General features: G+C 37.1%; 1 protein-coding gene across 4 annotated transcripts in view; it reads right to left on the bottom strand.

Annotated features, from left to right (window-relative positions):
• Positions 1–19,206, bottom strand: part of AP3B1 (adaptor related protein complex 3 subunit beta 1) — a 161,189-nt gene that overhangs the window by 78,426 nt on the left and 63,557 nt on the right. For all 4 annotated transcript variants that reach the window (XM_065739772.1, XM_065739771.1, XM_065739770.1 and 1 more), the window contains 6 exons: positions 14,028–14,189; positions 13,276–13,373; positions 10,361–10,415; positions 10,212–10,283; positions 7,351–7,413; positions 6,300–6,432 (listed from right to left, as the gene is read on the bottom strand). In XM_065739772.1, the coding sequence (XP_065595844.1) occupies positions 6,300–6,432; positions 7,351–7,413; positions 10,212–10,283; positions 10,361–10,415; positions 13,276–13,373; positions 14,028–14,189 (583 nt within the window). The remainder of the gene's footprint in view (positions 1–6,299; positions 6,433–7,350; positions 7,414–10,211; positions 10,284–10,360; positions 10,416–13,275; positions 13,374–14,027; positions 14,190–19,206) is intronic.

A 19,206-nucleotide genomic window follows, 5' to 3' on the forward strand; every position in this document is an offset into this window, starting at 1 on the left:
TAAGAAAAGATGAAGTTAACATAACCAAAGCTGAAAATAAAACAGAAAGACTACTGGAAGAGTTAAGAATTATTCTTGTTTCCAGTTATACTACAAATGGGAGTAACAATTTTTCCTAAAGTATCCGTGTTTAAAGCAAAGAAAATGTACAATGACCATTCCTTAAACTTCACAGAAGTATTTCTACAGCTGAGTAGTTAAACTGAAACACAGGTCATTCACTCAGACATTAAGCAAGGTGAAATTTCAATTTCAAAATTTCTTCACGAGGAAGAAATCTCTATTTTTTAATTATAATTATTTAGAAAGTAAACTTCTTTAAGGGGGAAGGCTATTCAAAAGCTCTGCGCATGCATCACTGCACTATAAGACTTAAATTATAGCTTGAAGCTTTTTATGTCATCCTTTATTTGAAATGATATCTCAGCCATTTTTCTAGACTAATTTCTTGAAGAAATTCAATTCAAAATTGCATAATTAGAAAAAATTATAACATATCTAATTGCATATTTCAAGGTCTTCCATGATCTTACAGATCAATGCAATTGAAATTATGCTTTGTACACTTTCTTACTGAGAGATACTAAAATAAGAAAATTCTAAAAAACTTAAAATAAGATGGAATACTTAGAGTGGGAAACACTGATGTTACAGCCTTCACCACTGACCATTTGTATTATTCAGCAGAGAAAAAGAATGGTTCAATAAAGTAAGTTTGTCACCAGAAGTTTGTGGCAGACGTGAAGTCATTATTAAAAACAAGACAATGTAGAACTGATCATGATGAACTGTAAGTGCAATACATGAAGCGTCAACCTAGGAACATCTACAATGTGCAGAAGTAAATTTAGAAAACTGTATGCACATAAATTAGTATGGTTCCTTTTACTTGAGTTTATTTATCAAAAAAGAAAGTACAAACAAAAGCAAAATGTATTTCTATCAGAATAAAGACTGTCATAATCCAGAAAAAAGGAGCGCTGGCTCCTAACCACTAGACCAAGAGCATTAGCTCTCTAAATCCCGATACACTGCATGATGTTATGATGTGGAATATCAACAATACAACAAAAATCATAAAACCATAACACTCTTTGATACTTGCTTTGTGCACGCAGAGAATTGCAAAAATGAGCATGAAATATAACACATGCATTTAGTCAAAGACAGGAAGATATCTACATCATATAAATAAAATCACAGAACAAAAGTAAAGAATAAAATTATTGATATTCTGAATCACTGAGGAAATTAAAATTGTAACACTGCTAGAATTATGTAAGAAAAATGCATATTAGAGAATGATAAATGAATGAAAAAAATCATGAAATAAATGTACATTATCTTATATCTAAAGAAACACAATATGTAAAATAAAATCTTACAATAATGACTCCATGTATCACAAGAGCTGATCAAGAATAGCACTGCAATAAAAGGAAACTACAAGAGGTATCATCAACTTTTCACAAGCCTTAGAAAAATTGCAAGTCATAGCAAAAATTTCAGTATGTTAACTGATAGCTTTCTTCAAACAATTTCTAAGTGGCTACACTGAGTAGGAAGTGCTCAATGAGCTAAGTACTCAATGAGTTCTTTGCCTCAGACTTCACTGGCAGTCAAGACTATGTATATGTCTTGCATACCTGAACATCTGGACAATGACAAATACCTAACCTCTGGTTATGGAGCAAAATCCCTTGTACTGTAGGAAAAGAGCAACTTCAAGACCAGCTCTTGAGACTGAATGTGTGCAAGGCTAGGGGGCCAAACTACATACATCCCAGGTCTTGAAGGACCTGGCTGATGTGGTTGCCAAGCCACTCTTGATCACATTTGAAAAGTCGTGGCTGTCAGGTGAAATCTCTGGTCATTGTGAGAAAGGGAAATATCACTCTAATTTTTAAGAAAGCGAAAAAAAGAAGATCCAGGAAACTACAGGCTGATGGGTCTCACCTCTATGCCAGGGAAGATCATGGAACAGATACTCCTCAAAGCAGTATTACAGCACATGTGAGACAAGGAAAGGATCTGAGACAGCCAGCATAGCTTCACAAAGAGCAGATCATGCTTCACCAATCTGGTGGCCTTCCATCATGGAGCAATGGCAGCAGTAGACAGAGGAGAGAAACTGATGTCATCTACCTAAACTTCTGCATGGCCTTTGACATGGTACTCTTCTCTAAAGTGGAGAGATAAGTACTTGAAGAGTGGACAGTATTCACTGGATAACACATTGGTTTGATGGCCACAGGGAGACGGTTCTGGTCAGTAGTTCTGTGTTCACTTAAAGGCTGGTGATGAGTGATGTCCCCCACACATGCCTTGTCACTACTGCTTTTCAGCATCTCTATCAATGGCCTCCGTGGCGAAATCGCATGCACTCAGCAGATTTGCTGATGACGCTACACTGAGCAGTGCAGCTGATAAAACAGAAGGAAGCCCTGCAGAGAAAGACTTGGGGGTTTTGGTGGTTGAAAAGCTTGAGGCAGGGCAACAGTACACTTGAAGCCCAGAAGTCCAACTGTGTGCTGGGCTGCATCAAAAGGGGGGTGGCCAGCAGGGTAATGGAGGTGATTGTCTCTCTCTTCTCTGCCTTCCTGAGGTCACACCTGGAATACAGTGACCAGGTCTGAAACCCCCAGCAACAGACAAGTCGCTGCTGGAGTCCAGAGGAGGGCCACAAAAATGACCGCAGGTCTAGAGCACCCCTCCTACAATGAAAAGCTGTGGAGGCTGCTTTTATTCAGCCTCAAGAAGAGACAGTTCTGGGGAGACATCACTGAGGCCTTCCAGTATTTAAAAGTACTGTACAGCTTATAAAAAAGTACAGTTTATAAACAGGAGGGAAGCAGACTTTTTACATGGTCTGACAGTGATTCATCTACCCATACTCATCTACCCATACTGAACATTTATAGAGATCAAAGAGTGGATATGAGCACAGTAAAGAGTTGATGATGCATTTCAGATGCGGCGTTTTGAAAAGACACCTATACATTTGAATCACAGAAGAACAGAAGCTTGAACATTCTGTGATGAAACACAAAAGAACTCTAGTTATCCCAGATGGAACTAAATGACATCGATGGGACAGTTCTGTGCAACTCTGCATCTCAGCACCCAAGTTTCAGAATGATTCTTGGCTCAGTTCCCATGCCAGATACACTCACCCTTGGCTGTTCAGAAAGAAGGCTTTCCAGAACACATCACAGAATGGGAAAGCGTATTTGCCACAAGTTTGTTCTTCAGGATTCTGTTTGCATTTGGTAGAACTAATATACCCACCACTCCTCTGCACTCAAGTGAATTCCCCATAATGACAACAGTGCAAACAAGTCAGAGTTGATTCTGCTTTCCAGGAAATCAGAACTTGCTGAACTTACATGCTCAGGCTTCATGCTACATAGTGAGCTGAACTGCTTCTGGATTTGGAACAACCATGGGAGAAGTGTCATGGAAAACAGATTGATCATATACTTTTATGGAGAAAGTTGGAGGAAAGCAGGATTACCCAGGAAAATCAAACTCTGTTCTCCTACAGGTGCCATCTTTTTTTCTTCATGTTCAAACATCTTCACATTTAATAAGCTGCGAATACCCGCAATTTCCTGCCTTCTGAGGAAAGGTACCATTGCAATTATGTCATCCTAATTTTTTTTGGAAAGGACCATAAAGACATTGCATCTACAGTAAAGCAATTTGCTGTATGCCAGGTTCAAAAGATCTTCAATGTGTCTTTCGCAGCCTTTCAAAATAATGAGTACAAGAAGATTACAGTATGATTTATAAAATAATCAAGACCTTCAGAAGTATTTTCTAGATTAGAATCAGTCAAGAAAACTAATCTTGTTGAGACTTATCTTTATATTCACGCACATACATGAACATGTATGTACCACACTTATGTAAAATGTGTAAAGAAATAGTTATTTTGAAGAAACTTGTACACTGAGTAGTTAAACAGAAAAAAAGCATATTCTCCTTATCTAAGATCCTTATCAGGAAAAAAGGAAAAAAAAAAGCAACAAAGCAAGAAAACAAAAAAGAGGTTTACTAGGTGTCATGCTCCAATATAAAGGAGGGAGACGAGGTTCTTAGATTATGCGTATACCCGCCGTGAGATTAAGAAGCAACAGTTCAATGTTGGTCCAACCAGTTTATTATTACCAATATTGACCAGGGAGATGGGGAAGGCGGACACAGTTAGGGTGATGGGGAAGGGAAGGCGATAGGAAAGATAGGAAAGAAGCAAGGGTTTGTACAACACGGGGAAAGTCACCAGCCAGGATCCTAGGGGCGGTCCGGTTGCAAGCGGCTCTGACGGTCCGAGGCAGAAGAGCAGGGGCGGCAGAAGCGGGGAGAACAGCAGCAGCGACCGGCAGCCCTGAGCAGCAAGCAGTTGTCCTGGAGAAGCGGCACCGGGTCAGCACAGGAGAAGCAGCGTGGGGAAAGTGCAGGAACAGTGTCAGAGCCAGCACCAGAGAAACAGCGAGGGGTCAGCACCGGAGAAGCAGCGAGCAGTGATCAGCTCGTGAGGGTTCAGATGGTAGAACACCTCGAAGGAGCGGCGAGGTCCAGGAGAAAGCAGCATGTCTCAGGCAGCAGGCCCAGGAGGGAGTTCAGCAGCAGGGATTCAGCTCATGAGGTTTCCAATGGAAGAACACCAACCAACAACAATCTCATGGTGGTCGATTCCTCTTTTATCCTCCATTTCTCTTGCCAAATGTGGCAAATCCCCCATGCTAGAGTGCGAGGCAAGCAACTCCTGAGATGGCTATCTCCCCACAGAGATGAGTACCACACAAAAGAGTGTTCAGCGGCCACTGAGCTGCAGCTTTTCTCTTTCGTTGCCCCAGGACATGCCCATCTGCTTGTTTCTTAGACAAAGGATTTCACAACCCTTGCCCAGGACTAGCTTAGACATGTTTGGACATGTTCATCAGCAAACTTTGAGGCAATGGTATAAAATAACAGTCTCTTACACTAAGTAACAGGTTTGAAATGATAGTTTAAATATCTTACTTAAGACAGAAAAAAAAAGGGATTTTTACATGCTGAAAAGAGCCTACTGATCTAGAGAAAGATTGCTAAAAGGAATTTAGAGCAAACTCTGAAGGTAGTATTTCTAATATGGTCATAATTATGGACTGTAGTTGAAAAAAATACATACCTGAGTCACATTAAGTGTTTTTAACAATGGAAAACCAGAATAGCAGAGGGATATAAGGTCTAGACCAACAGGAAATTAAAGTTACATAGATCAAAATTATCAAGCAGTACACTGAGGCTCAGAAATTTCTAAACAAAGGTGAAGTAGGAGAGAAGGAGGACTTGCAGTGTATAAATCAAACACAAAAAAGGCTCTGAACTGGGTCAAACTGGTAGGACCATACTCAACCAAAGCAATGTACCTAATACAGGCCTTCTTAAGATTACCAGAAAAAATATGTCCAGTAGATATGAAGAGGAATTAATGCTACTTGTAAAAGCTCAGAGCAGATCACATCTGTAGTCCGAGTACAATTCTGATTTAATCAGAATTTTATAGGGCATCCCCAAAATCATGCCCCTCCTCCTTCCTAACATTATTATATTTTACTTCAATTGTGCCAACTCTATTTCTGACATTCAGCTATAGCCATGTTGACTTCACATCTTACAATAATCTGATTCTCTTCTTGACCTCCTTCTGTATAACGTGCCTTGGTAACTAGTAAGAATATACAATATTATCAGGTATTGATTTACAGTGCTACTATACCCTATTCAACTTTACTTGATTTTTGTTGTATTCCTTTGTGGCTTGCAAGTTCATGTTAGTACAAAAAAATAACAGAAGGCTAAATAATAAGATCAAGCCAAATTTGGGACTGCTTATACTAAAACTATTTCATACGCTTTTCCAGCTAGGTATTGATGCACTATAAGGCCATTCCAAGCTTTCAGCACCCTCTACAGGCTAACTGCTTTGATGCAACTGAACACATAAGGACAACATTTCTACTACCATCCCTGAAAATCACAATACAGTTCAGTAATTAAAAGCATTTTGAGGAAAAAAAAAACAGGTAAGTTCATAATTTCAAGCAACAAGGAATTAATTTCACTAACAAAAAGGGGCATTTTAAAGAGTTTCACAAAAGGACCACCAAAGTAACTATTTTTATCCAGCCACATGAGTGAAATCATTACACAAATTAATTTTCCATATATGTTATTGCATTATCTACTTTGAGCAATTTCCATTAAGAAAAGGTTTCAAGCCATTCACCACTCAGACAGAAGATTTAACTTACCATCCCTGTTGGACAGCAAACATACGAGGCCATTAAGGCATGTGTCAGTCACTTCAGTGATGTTAGTTGCACATCTGCCTATAGCCTGAATTGTAGCTGCAGCAAACTGTTTATCTTGGCTTTTCACGTAAGTCTAAGGAAACAGGGTTTTCATCAGTCTATATACAAGTCATACCAACAGGAAATTTATGCTATTTTCTTCTTAAGACAAACACACTATATAATACATTCAACCTAGAAAGTTACACTGCACATGATATTTTACTTATTCACTGTTACTTCCAGAAGACATTTTCTTGCCTGCTTTGGTCATTCATGGTCATGGGAACCTCTGATTTCAAGGAAGGATGGGGCAGGGTGCAAGTAGCCAAAAAGAGCAATTAGTTTGCTAGCAAGGTTAGAGGAGATGATGAGCTCTCTCTTCAGAGAAGTTTCAGTTCATTTAACCAGAAGCATCTGTGAAACTATGAATAAGCAACCTACCTACGAATCAGTACATTTCAGAAATAACTAGCAAGAGAACGGAAGCAATTAAACTAGATGTCATACTGCAGAGAGTAAAGAAAGACACTGTTTCACTTGTATCACATGTGCTTCACATGTAGAACATCCTGCTGATACACATACACATACTGGAGGTAATACTTTTTTATCAGGTGATACAATAAACGGGGCTTGGCAATTAATGCAAATTACCAAATACTACTAAAATTAATACACTATTTTCTAGTGATTTAAAGACTCAGTCAAATTAGTAGAATATATTTTTAAATTTTGGAATTGTTAAGTGGTTGAGCTCAATTTTTTTATTTTTTATTTTTTTTTTAATCTGGAAGGAGTGAGAACACACTGAAACTTCTTTTCAAACATAAAAAGTTCCATTATTCATTATGATATGAGACAGTTTAATTTGAATTCCAAGAATGCTTTAAGCTGAAAAAAACATTAACTTGGAAATACAAACCCTTAAGACTGAACTCAAAACATTCAATAATGGCAAGTGGCCAACAGAAAACATTTATTTTCAAGAGAATACACTTCTTGCACAAACCTGAAATTCTCGAAGCAGAGTTGATATGTTGGCTTCATTTGCTAAATTTGTCATGATTTCAAGCTAAAAGAAATAAAATAAATAAAATTAAAACCTAAAAATTATACAAGTAGTAACACATGCACACAAAACTTTCATTGCACATAAATAATAGATAATACTATTAAACACACAACTTAGAACTCAATAGTGTATACCACTTTTCAGAATAAACCAATAGCAGCACTGCACTCAGGAGGAACATTCTCCTTTCAAGTACATGCAAGGTTTTCAAAGCAGGACTCTAGGGTTCAGTGATGTGTTTTCTAAGAGCTCTAGTTCTACAGTGTCGCACTGCATATTGAACAGACCTGAAATACTTCTGGCAGTATCATTTCTTATCTTACACCACAGGATTTAGCTTATAAGAACTATGTAAGAGTGTAAGAAGAAATAATGGAAAGCACAATTGCAGATAGGGAGAAATAAATGCAAGTCCATTCTTTTCAGATGAACTGCTCTGAATGACTTTTAACTCAAGAAATAAACAGCTAACATGCATGAGAACATTCAGATCTTGTTTAACACCAACAGCATCAGACCCTGCTCCTGATGAACAAGATGATACACAATACCTGGCACATCATTAAAACACTATGTTCCCACTATGTTTTAACTTTGAAGACAGAATTCCAAAAATTCTGTTTCTCACAAATTTGTTGGTATTTTTTGAGTTGGAGACACAAGGTTAAGGGTAGTTACTGGACATAATTCTGCATTTCAAGAGCAATTTGTTAAGATCTCTCACCACAGATCCACATGAAAGTGGATGAACAATTGATTGAAAGGCAGGAAAAAACTTAAAATGATTATTTTTTTACAAAACAGGAAGGCTAACAACAGAACCCCAGAATTAACTTTGTTGACTTTTTGCTTTTCTGCCTGGTGGTAAGAAGACATGAATAGTTAGTTTATGGCTGAAATCAGAGCAGAAATTTTTTTCACAATAAGGTAAAGGGTGACTGAGAAAAGTTGCATTGAAAATTTAAAGTATTAGATGACTAGTTCATAAAATGAGAAATTCAACACAGATGAATGCACAGTGATGTTGATAAAGTGAGGGAAAACCTTAAAGAGAACGATAGGCTGTGAGACGATTACTAAAATTATAATAGAATTTGTGGTTAGAAGACATAGTTAGCTCAATGTTATGTAGTGATCAAAAAAGCAAACTTCATGTTGGAAAAGAAACAAAGAACTAATCAAAGCACTGCAATGCTGTAGATGAATTCCAGGGTCTCCCTGTATCTTAGTACTGACAAAAGAAATATCTATTTTTTTTAATATATGATTTTTTTCAACTACATAACAGTGCAATCTGACATAGAATTTTCAGCTAGCAAAGATAGATGGAAAGAAAGAAAAGAGCACAATTTCTCTTCCTCCAGCTCTTTTCTACTGCATTATCCATTAAAAAAGAAACTACTACTTGTCAATAAAACATCTCTTGAAGAAATCTGTACCTAAACACAAATGCCTGTGGCAAACTAAACAAAACATGAGGCATGTAGCACTAGAAAATTCTTAACTTGTTTTTTTTTAAGTAAAGGAATTAAAATACATTAAAGACCAAGAATACAGAGAACAAGATTAAAATAGCCTAACACTTGCACTAACACGTGCCCTTAAGGAAAGCCTAAAATACACAGGTCTTACCAAAAGTAATGCCTCCTATTTATTTCCATGGAAACTACCATAGACGCAAAGAGCACAATAAAACTGTTCAATAGAGCAAATTCTCAGCTACACAACACTGTTTTTCATCACAGGCATCACTATTAGCTTTGCATTTTCACTGGTGAACAAGAGCCTGCATGCCATGCTCATAACAGTCTGCACCAGCAGAGGTGACCCAATGTCACCACTGCTAAAACCCATCACTCACAGCCTCGCTGTCCTGGCATCCACTCTTTGGTCTCCACACACATTCAGCAAGTGATGCGGAATGTCAAATAAGATGGATCTCCTAGAAAAAGTCCAGGGGAGGACAACAAAGATGATAGGAGCCTGCAGCATCCCCCATATGAGGAAAGACTGAAAGACATGGGTGTCTTCAGTGCGGAAAAGTGAAGGCTGAGAGGGGATCTCAAATAAATATCTAATAAATATCTAAAATCTGTGTGTGGACACTTTTCACTGGCATGCAGCAGTAGTACAAGGGGCAATGGGCATAAACTGCGGCATAGGAAGCTCCATACAAATTAAAGGAAGAACTTATATACTCTCACTATACTGTGAGAGTGACAGAGCACTGGAACAGGCTGCCCAGAGGACTCCTCTGGAGATACTCAAGACCTATATCAATGCCTACCTGTGCAACTTACTGTAGGCAACCTGCTTTAGCAGGGGCCTTGGACTCAATGATCTTTAGGGGTGCATTCCAACCCCTACCATTCTGTCATTCTGTGGTTCAATGTATGACATTTTTTCTGCATAGAGGAATTCAATGGCAAATCTTTGCTTCATATGTGTTTCCACATCAGACCACATCAGACACCACCTAAGAAAACAATCAAACTCCAAATATTTTAATGGCTACTTACATTAAAAATATATTAATGCTCTCTAATGAAGTGTGCCAAAAGATATGGTGGAAAACACAGTCCACTTGCTTCCTATAAACTGACAACAAGAGAACCTCCAGATAGTCTGACAAGCCTGAGGGAATCTATGAACTTAAAGAAAAGCAACAACTTTACACTTAGTGAAGAAAAGGAACAGCACAGAATGATGTCTGTCGCAGCAGCACATGGAAGTTTTACTTTTCTGTTCCAAAAAGTGATTTGTTCAGCAATATACAGGTAATTTCTATTTTAGCTCACCTTCAGAGTTTTAATCATTGTTGGATCAGTTGATCTAACATAGAAACTCTTCAGATAAGGTTCAAACATGCCCTGGAAAACAGAATATATGTAAGTAGCTTGCCTGAGTTTAACATAATTTAATTTCAAAAATTCTAAATATGGTGTACCTTTCTTTGAATTGACATAGTGGCAATATTTTGCAGAACAATATACTGCACCTCCCTAGAATTGAAAAGAAAAGCAGACGTTATTCTGTAGAATTATGTATTACTTGGCAAAAACTTACGAGGAAAAAGTAGTTGGAAATTGTCAACTATTATAAGATGACTGTTTCACATTCTGGCATCTCCAAACATAGCTCACAAAACTCTAAAACTATGACAAAATTATCAGAATGGCAAAGGTGAGAACAGAAAAGATGTTGGCTACTATCTGTAGCGTACAATTTACTGCATTAGTTACAATGGCAGCTAATGCTTGAACTACAAGTAAGAATTAGGTTAGCACTTATTTGTCTTAAAAATTTCTTGTTAATTCTCAAAAAGGGCTTAGCTTGCCAGCCACTTGGAATATACAAGGACAGGCCCACATACCTATCAAAAAACAGCACTTCAACATTAGAGACGACAACATGAAGACAATAGAATTATGTAATATTCTAAACAAAAACATTAAATGTTCTAGGAGGACATTCTCATTAATATATTCATTTACAACTCTCAGTAACAGCAAGCAAAAAGAAATCTGGATTAGAGTTTGAATATTCTGAACTACAATTTCTGCACCAATCACATAAGAATCAAGTAAAAATTCATATGCCTATTTTTTGAACTAGTGCTTGAATTCCTTTGTGATGCAAATATCAACCTAGAAACCATCTCATCCATTATCCCCTCTTATTAAAAAATGTCTAATAGCCCTGCAGTATTAACGGTTGTTGCTTACAAAGACAGGTATTGCAGAAGTATGCAATGTATTTTAAATTTAATTTTGTGTAATTCTTAAGATAGGTAGCTGGAAACAGTCACCTTCATGTGAGGAACTATGACTGGAAATCACTATGAAATGCTCTTCCAGGTATTTATATGTCCTTGCTAGATTATAACTATATTCGGCATTAATTATTATTATTATTGCTACTACTGTATTTGGCATTAATTTAAAGGCCACAGCCTAAGGGCAATCAACAAAACATGATTTCAGAGTTGCTCTAATAGCAAGTTGTCATGATTTTGTGGTTTTTGTTGTGTTGTTGATACTCCACATCATGACAGCATGTGGTGTATTGGGAGTTGAAGAGTTAATGCTCCAGCTCCGTGGATCATAGATAGTTAAGGATATGCCTGTTTCAGAAGAGAAGAAGAACTACATTCCCCAGAGGACTGTGCAATGCTGTGCATTTTTACGTGTTTCCGCTCAGAGGGAAAGATAAAAACTGCAGTCACGAGATTGTCCCTCTTCCCTTCAGGATCGAGCTCAGCAGTGGGTGTTTGTTGCAGCCGCCCACCTTCAGCATTTATCAGACACTCTCTCTTGCTCATTTTATTTGATTAATTATCCTCAATTCCAATTATATTGTATTATATTGTGCTATTTTGCTTTCTGATATCTTATTCAGTAAATTAGCTTTCCTCCTCAGATCTTTGCCGCTGTTTTGTTCCTAGGCCCATCTCCCTTCTTCTTTTTCCCTTTCCCCCTTCCCCTTCCCCGGGGTGTGGGCCCATGGGTCCCCTGCCTCAACTGTCACGGTACTGGGTCAAACTGTCCCGCAAACCGTTGACACAAGTGTTCATCTCAGACTGGTGATAGAGAACAGTAATGTCATTAAATATGAAAATCAGAACACTAAAACCATTTCAGGTGCTATTTTTTTGGAAAGCGGGGACTTCTCATTTGAGGAAATCTAAGTAAAAAAGAGAAGTAAATAACATGCAAAATTAAGCCGTTCAACCTGTGAGTATGAGCTTGGTTCTGTATATAACCTGTAAATACGCCACACAGCCTTAGCTGTTTTATCTGTCTTAGGATCAACAGTGGAAAGAACATCATACTATAAAATCAAGTGCAAAAATAACAATAATTCATTTTTATCTGAAATTCACGTGTGAATGCTCTACCAAGCCCAATTTTACTGCAGTAGTCTAACTTTCTCTTTCTCTAACTTTCTCTTTCTCTAACTCTCTTTCTCTAACTTTCTCTAAGTCTTTCAAATGATCCATTAGCCAGAGGTGAGCTGCAGAAGTTTACAGAAAAGGAGCTCAATGGTGACTGGGTTTATAAAGCTCATCTGAGACAAGTCATCTTATCAGACACAACTGAAGTTTTTTTTAAAAACAGCCTGCCTGATGTGACATACTTTCTAAAAATAAATAATTTGCACAGCTAAGTTCTCTTCAACAATTTGATATTTAGCTAGGAAGTTATTCTGGAAAGATCTTAATATTCTAACTGCTGTAACACCTTCAAGGCTTTTCATGACAAAGAAACACAGAAGGTGGTAAAGACAAAATTTTGGTTGTATTGAATGCAGTATAAACTAGTTCTTTAAAAGCAGTCCAAAGTTTAAGGAAATAGCAGTACCAAATGATAATTTAACAACTGTCTCTCAGTTTCTCTGTCAACAAGACACCAATATACAATGAAGAAAAAAAACCAAAAACACCTCTGAAGTCTTTTTTGAGTGCCTCAGAAGACAGTAAAAAGCTACATTACGTACCTAGTAACTTCCAGTAATTGGAAAAAAAACACAAAAAAAACTAAGCTAACTAGTTAGTACTATCTTTCTTTCTACATTCATTAGGCAACTGTGATTCTTCTCAGAAAAACAGTCATAATTAAGAATGAAATACTTATGATAATGAATGATCACTGGAAGTGATACTGAAAATGATGGGGTTACATAAATGATTCTCACTCACTAAGTGAAAGATTAACATTTTACATGACGATCTTAAAATAAAATTCTAGTAGTACAGAAGTTACGTATTTACACATAAAGCTATGACTAAACAAGTATGTACTAAAAACATATGCCTCGAAAACTCTCATAAAGAAGTACAGATGGCAATTTGACTTGACCTACCTATTACTACGGAGTAAACGCACTAATGATTTAGAAATAATACCAGCTTCGGATTTTGGTGCCAAATGCCAGTAAAGCTGTGAAACTGCCATTACCACCTAAAAAAAAGAACATTCAAAACAACATATTAATTCAAATTTTTGAGTCATACATATACATTACATTTGCTTCACACCTGCAGACCTACCAGGTATGCAAAGTGCATACCTACATTCTTTGAAATCAATGAAGGTGACTTGGGGAGAAACATGAGGAGAAAGATATTTTTATTTCTAACAGTTGAAGCTAATTAGTACCTCTTATTCCTCCCAGCATTTATTGTCTAGTGTAATATACAGAACAGAGAAAGAAGGACAAAGAGTTAGGAAACGTAACTAAGTTATTCAAATGCAATCATCCTGATATCCTTAAATCTGCAAACATTAGATTTACTAATTGAAGAGTAAATACTGTGGGTTTGTTTTGATTCAGTTTTAAAAAAACTTCTGCAATCCCCATTCCTTTTTTTTTTTAATTTAGCGTAGGTTCAAGATTACTTGTTCTTTAGCTTCTAGCAAAAAAACTTCACATCATTATTCTATCATGTAATTTATTAAATGGCAGCTATATTTACTATGGATTACTAAAATCCAATTGAAAGTTTGAATTATACCAACAGCCCAAGTAGCAAAAAGTAGAAGACTGACATATAAGCAACTTGAAAACAGATATTTAGTATTTTAACATTTTATCTAAAAAAGAATTTGTCATACAGCAGCATTTCGGCTTTGAAGTAAGGGCTTTGTATTTCGTAACAGCAGCCTGTGATCAGGATCCATAGTGTAAGTCTTTTTAACTTTCTGATCCTTTTCTTTCTGTTCTTCATCAGATTCATAGAAATTGTTTTCATTGTACTCTTCCGCAACATCCCCATCCTACCAAAAGATAAAATGTGAAAAATATGAATGGGATATTTGAATCAAATAATTGTATTGATTTAAGAAGTAACACACAAAACCACAATTCTATACAGGAGTTAAATTTAAAAAAAAGAAGAAAAGAAAATAGCTATAGGGTCCTCTATTTCAGTTTGCTTAAAGTGATAAATGCAACTACATGAAAAACTGTTTAAAAATAAATTCAAAATTTCTTTACCAGTAAGATGAACCATGAAATGAAAAGCTTTTCATTAGTTTTCTGTATTAGATTAGGTAATAATAGGTGGATTTTTTTGGACTGAAAGCCCACAACTTAGAATTAAAACTTCTGAAGAAGATAAGTTCTTCAAAATTTCAAATTTACTTTTTGAAAATTGCAACACTAGTTCTGCACATTCTTCCTTTTCTAGTAATATAAGAATTATCTTAAAAACAGTAAATCTCAAAAGAAAGGATAGCAATCAAAGAATTTCATGAGAAAAAAGGTTAAATATTCTAACTCCACTTTTCCCTGATGAAATACAAATCCTTAAGCTGTTTAAATGAAGTTATACACTATATCACTTAAAACAGGAGCAAAAAACCCACAAAGAATTCACAAAAGTTTGAAATACTAGTACAATTAAACCTGTTCTGTTGTTGCTGTTGTTGGTTTTTGCTGTTTTTGTTCTTTTTACTTTCTGTTGTGGATCAAAAATGAGTGCAGAATAGATCTCAAATATTAAATTTAATTACACATATATTTAATTAACACTATTCTATAAATTTGAGCAAGATGGATAACATCAAGATTAGATCAAAATAAGATGTCAGAACCCAGAAACTCTACAGTGAATTTACCTAGTTTTGCACAGCCACACTACATAGAGGGTACTGTGTCTCCCAACACACACACTTTAGACAATGTGGATGATGCTCAGACTTCCTTAGCTCCCACCCAGCAGCTTTGTACTCAATGGCTTACAACAAACTACATGCACAATATCAACTATGACACTAACCACTAAGTACAACCAAGTACCTTTTCACTTCAAAAATGAATGTTCTGAATGGAAAGAGGAAATATTTTGGTTAAACAAATTCATTCCTAATATTCACAGGCTTTAATGTATAGTTGGCAAAGTACACTGAAATTTCCATTTGCAACTTTATGTTTTCATTTGTTACAGGATTATGAAGAATAGTTCTTATTCTTATCTACTGCAATAGATTGATCAGAATTCAGGGCCTCAGTATCACAGAATCATAGACCACTTGGTTATTATTGTTGACTTGTTTTTTTTTTTGTTGTTGTTTGTCCTGGTTTCAGCTGGGACAGTTATTTTCCTCACAGCATCTGGTATGATGCCCTGTTTAGGCTGTGGGAGAAAAACATTGTTGATAACATCCCAATATTTTAGTTGTTGCTCAGCAGTTCTGCACAGACATTTCAGTTTTACAGCTTCTCTAAATGCCCTGGGCAACAAGGAGCTGGGAGAAGACAGAACCAGGGCAGCTGACCTGAACTGACCAAATGGATATTTCATACTATGAAACACCACATGAAAAAACTATAAAATTGAAAATGAGGGAAGCTGGACGGGGGAGGCAAATGCTGCTTAGGGACTGGCTCAGCATTGGTCGGTGGGTGGTGAGCAATTACACTGTCCATCACTTCTTTTTTAAGCCTATATTATTATCATTACTAGATTATTTTACTTTTCTTTTTCTCAGGCAATAGTTTATACCTCAACCTGCAAGTTCTACCCTGTTGGTTTTTCTTCCCCAGTTCTCTCCCCTATCCCACTAGGAGTGGGGTGTGAGAGAAGGACTGTGGGAGGCTTAACTGTCTGCTGGGTTAAAACATAACACTGTTGTTGTTTGTTTAATGTTTTAAAACGGCTTGAATATAACACACAGCATTAAATATGGAGCCATTGAGAAGATAAAAAACAGACCATCCCAGAGGATACAAGCTGCAACAAAGGAGATTCTGTCAGATATAAAAGAAGTCAAAATCAAAACAGAGAGATTGTCAGTGCCCAGATAAGAAACAGTGGAATATTCATTCTCAAAATCTTTCAAAACTCAAATGAAAGGTCCTGGGTAATCTAGTCTATACAGGAAGTGGCTTTACTTTGCGCAGTAACCCGTCTAGGAAAACCTCTATAGTTTTCTTCCAACTTATTATATGACTGCAACAGGACAGTCAATTTCTAGTGGCAAGTTGTTGGACAAAGGTGGAATAGATGGCAGTGAATGGTTTTATGGATGACCCAAATAGAAAAGATTCTTCTGAAATGTAAATTCTCCTAGAATGGTTGTTACCATTAAATAGTTGTAGCACGACAGAATTGAAAACCATGACAGAAACTTACCCATTTGAGCATCGAAGAACTAGCGGGAAAGGAAGAATTTTCATCTCTAACATTACATATAGTAGGTGGAATAGAACAGGTTCAGAGGATGCCCAAATAACTAAAGGACTATGAAAATACTAACAATGCTAGCACAATGAAATGTTGTAATACCGGTGATCAATTCTATGACAAAAATCCTTCTTAACAATAGACATACTTAAATGCACTTAAAATGCACTTCTTTATAAAATTACTTGTCTGAACTACCAACATCTAGAGTATTCAACATTAGGAAACTTTTCATAACTTTTCACAGCTAGAGACTGCTGAAATCATTTAGATTTATGTGTGACTTCACTCCCCTAAATTTTTTATCACTCTTCATCACTTCGAGCTAAAAGAGTTAGCATCTCTGTGGCTAGTTATCATGGAATCACAGAATTGCAGAGGTTGGAAGGGACCTGTAGAGATCACCTGGTCCAACCCCCTGCCAAAGCAGCTCCCTAGCCCAGGTTGCACAGGTAGGCGTCCAGGCGGGCCTGGAATGTCTCCAGGGAAAGAGACTCCACCACCTCTCTGTGCAGCTGTGCCACTGCTCCGTCACTGCACTGGGAAGAAGTTCCCACGCACATTTGTGTGGAACTTCCTATGCCTCAGTTTGTGGCCATTTCCCCTCATCCTATCACCACACACCACGTAGAAGAGTCCAGCCTCATCCCTTTGCCTCCTTTGCCATGGGGAACCCACAGCTTCTCTGGGCAGCCTGTTCCATCACTTCATCACTCTCCTGAGTAAAGAATTTCTTCATAATAACTAATCTAAAACTCTACTCTTTTAAGTTAAAAATCATTCTCCCTTGTCCTATCACTATCAGATCATGTGAAAAGTCACCCAATCAATCCTGCTTATGAGCTCCCTTTTAAGTATTAGAAGGTTCCAGTGAGATCTCTTCAGAGACTTCTCTTCTTTAGGCTGAACATGTTGAACTACCCGAGCCTGTACTTGACAGGAGAACTGTCCCAGCCTTCTGATCATCTTCATGGCCCTCCTTTGGACCTAACTCTAATTGTTCTATGTTTCTCTTGCCCTGGGCACTCCAGATCTGAATGCAGTACTCCAGATGGGGCCTCAGAAAAGCAGAGTAGAAGGTGAAAATCTCCTCCCTCTCCTTGCTAGCCACCTCTTTTCTGATGCAGTCAGGACACTGTTGGCCTCCTGGGCTACAAGCACACACCACTGGCTCACGTTAAGCTTTTCATCTACCAGAACCCAACTATAATTGTTCTGCCCAGCTTTCTCTCATGTCTTTATCAAAGTCTATATAAAGCATGTGTCCAACCTTTTGTCATGCCTGGGCCACACTTACTGAAGATCAATTGGTTTAGGCTGATGCAGTTGTTGACTAGTAACGGATGCATGCCTAGGGCTGATCTCCTGCAAGGGGCAGAGCTGATGCCACAGTGGCATGGGGAAGGGGTCGGGACCCAGGCCAAACGCAGCCTATGGGCTGGAGATGCCTGATGTATTATTATTCAACCCTATACAGTTGTTTAACTTCAATTGTTTTTTGAGGATTATTTCAGTCACATAACCAATCGCAGATTTTTTTAAAAGAGAATTACTTTCGAGACATACCCTTTTAATTTTGCTGGAGGTAGAAATCAGAAGTGAGGAGGGGAATTGCTAGAAATAAAGATAAAGGCTTATTTAATATCTCTTCAGAAACTAGGCTAAGGTAACTTTGAAACTTGTCTTTGTGAATTCATCAAGACTGTATGCAGTGAAAAGCCCCATGAAAATGGCTGTGGAAAAGAGATGACAATAACTTAAGAGTTTTCATTTTATCAAAATTTGAAAGGACGCTGAAAATAAATTTTCCTTTACATATATTCTCATTTAAATAGGTGATGTCAACAGTGCCCTCGATGTTTTGCATAAGACCTAGCAACCATTTAGCTGTTAGATTTCTTATGCAAAAGCACCTGAAGTGATTTAGTTCATTTACTTCTCTGTACATCTTTGTGATAGGCATCTTTCTAAATTAAAAATTCAAGATGCCCAATCAATTGTACTGGTGACTGAATTCCTCCCATTCTCTACAGGACAAAGCAACTTCAAAGCAGAATTCCCAATCTCAGTGCACCTCACAGTACTGAAGAAGCTAAGCTTTCTTTAATGGGAGGATAATCCAGTCTTCATTGACTCCCTACCTTTCCTGCTAACAGGCACACACACAGTTCTACTGAACTCAACAGTAATATATAGTTAGATATTTAACTCATTAATCACTGCTGTGAAGAAACAGCTTGAGATCTTGCATTTCCAGTTTTTGTAAAGATTTTTGTTGATTAGAAATATAAAAATGCTTTCATAAAAGATACTCTACCTTAACACTTTTTCATATCCTCACAGGAGTATTATGTGGTCTTGTCTCATGGTTACTATTTATTGCCATCTCAGAATTCATCTTTTTTTAAATTTGTTGAAATATGAAGTAATTATGTTCCAGACAGAAGATGATGATGCCACATAGGGAAATAAGCTTAATGAAGTATAATTCATTAACATAAAGTTGAAGTCTAAATTAGTCAGAATTTGTAGTCACACAAGGACCTTATTAAAACAAAGAGAATAATAATGCAAGATTTTCACATTACCATGAAAATGAAAGGAAA

Source organism: Cyrtonyx montezumae, unplaced genomic scaffold (assembly GCF_038088225.1).
Source record: "Cyrtonyx montezumae isolate F1298 unplaced genomic scaffold, pur_monq_1.0 scaffold_25, whole genome shotgun sequence".
Classification (NCBI taxonomy): domain Eukaryota; kingdom Metazoa; phylum Chordata; class Aves; order Galliformes; family Odontophoridae; genus Cyrtonyx; species Cyrtonyx montezumae.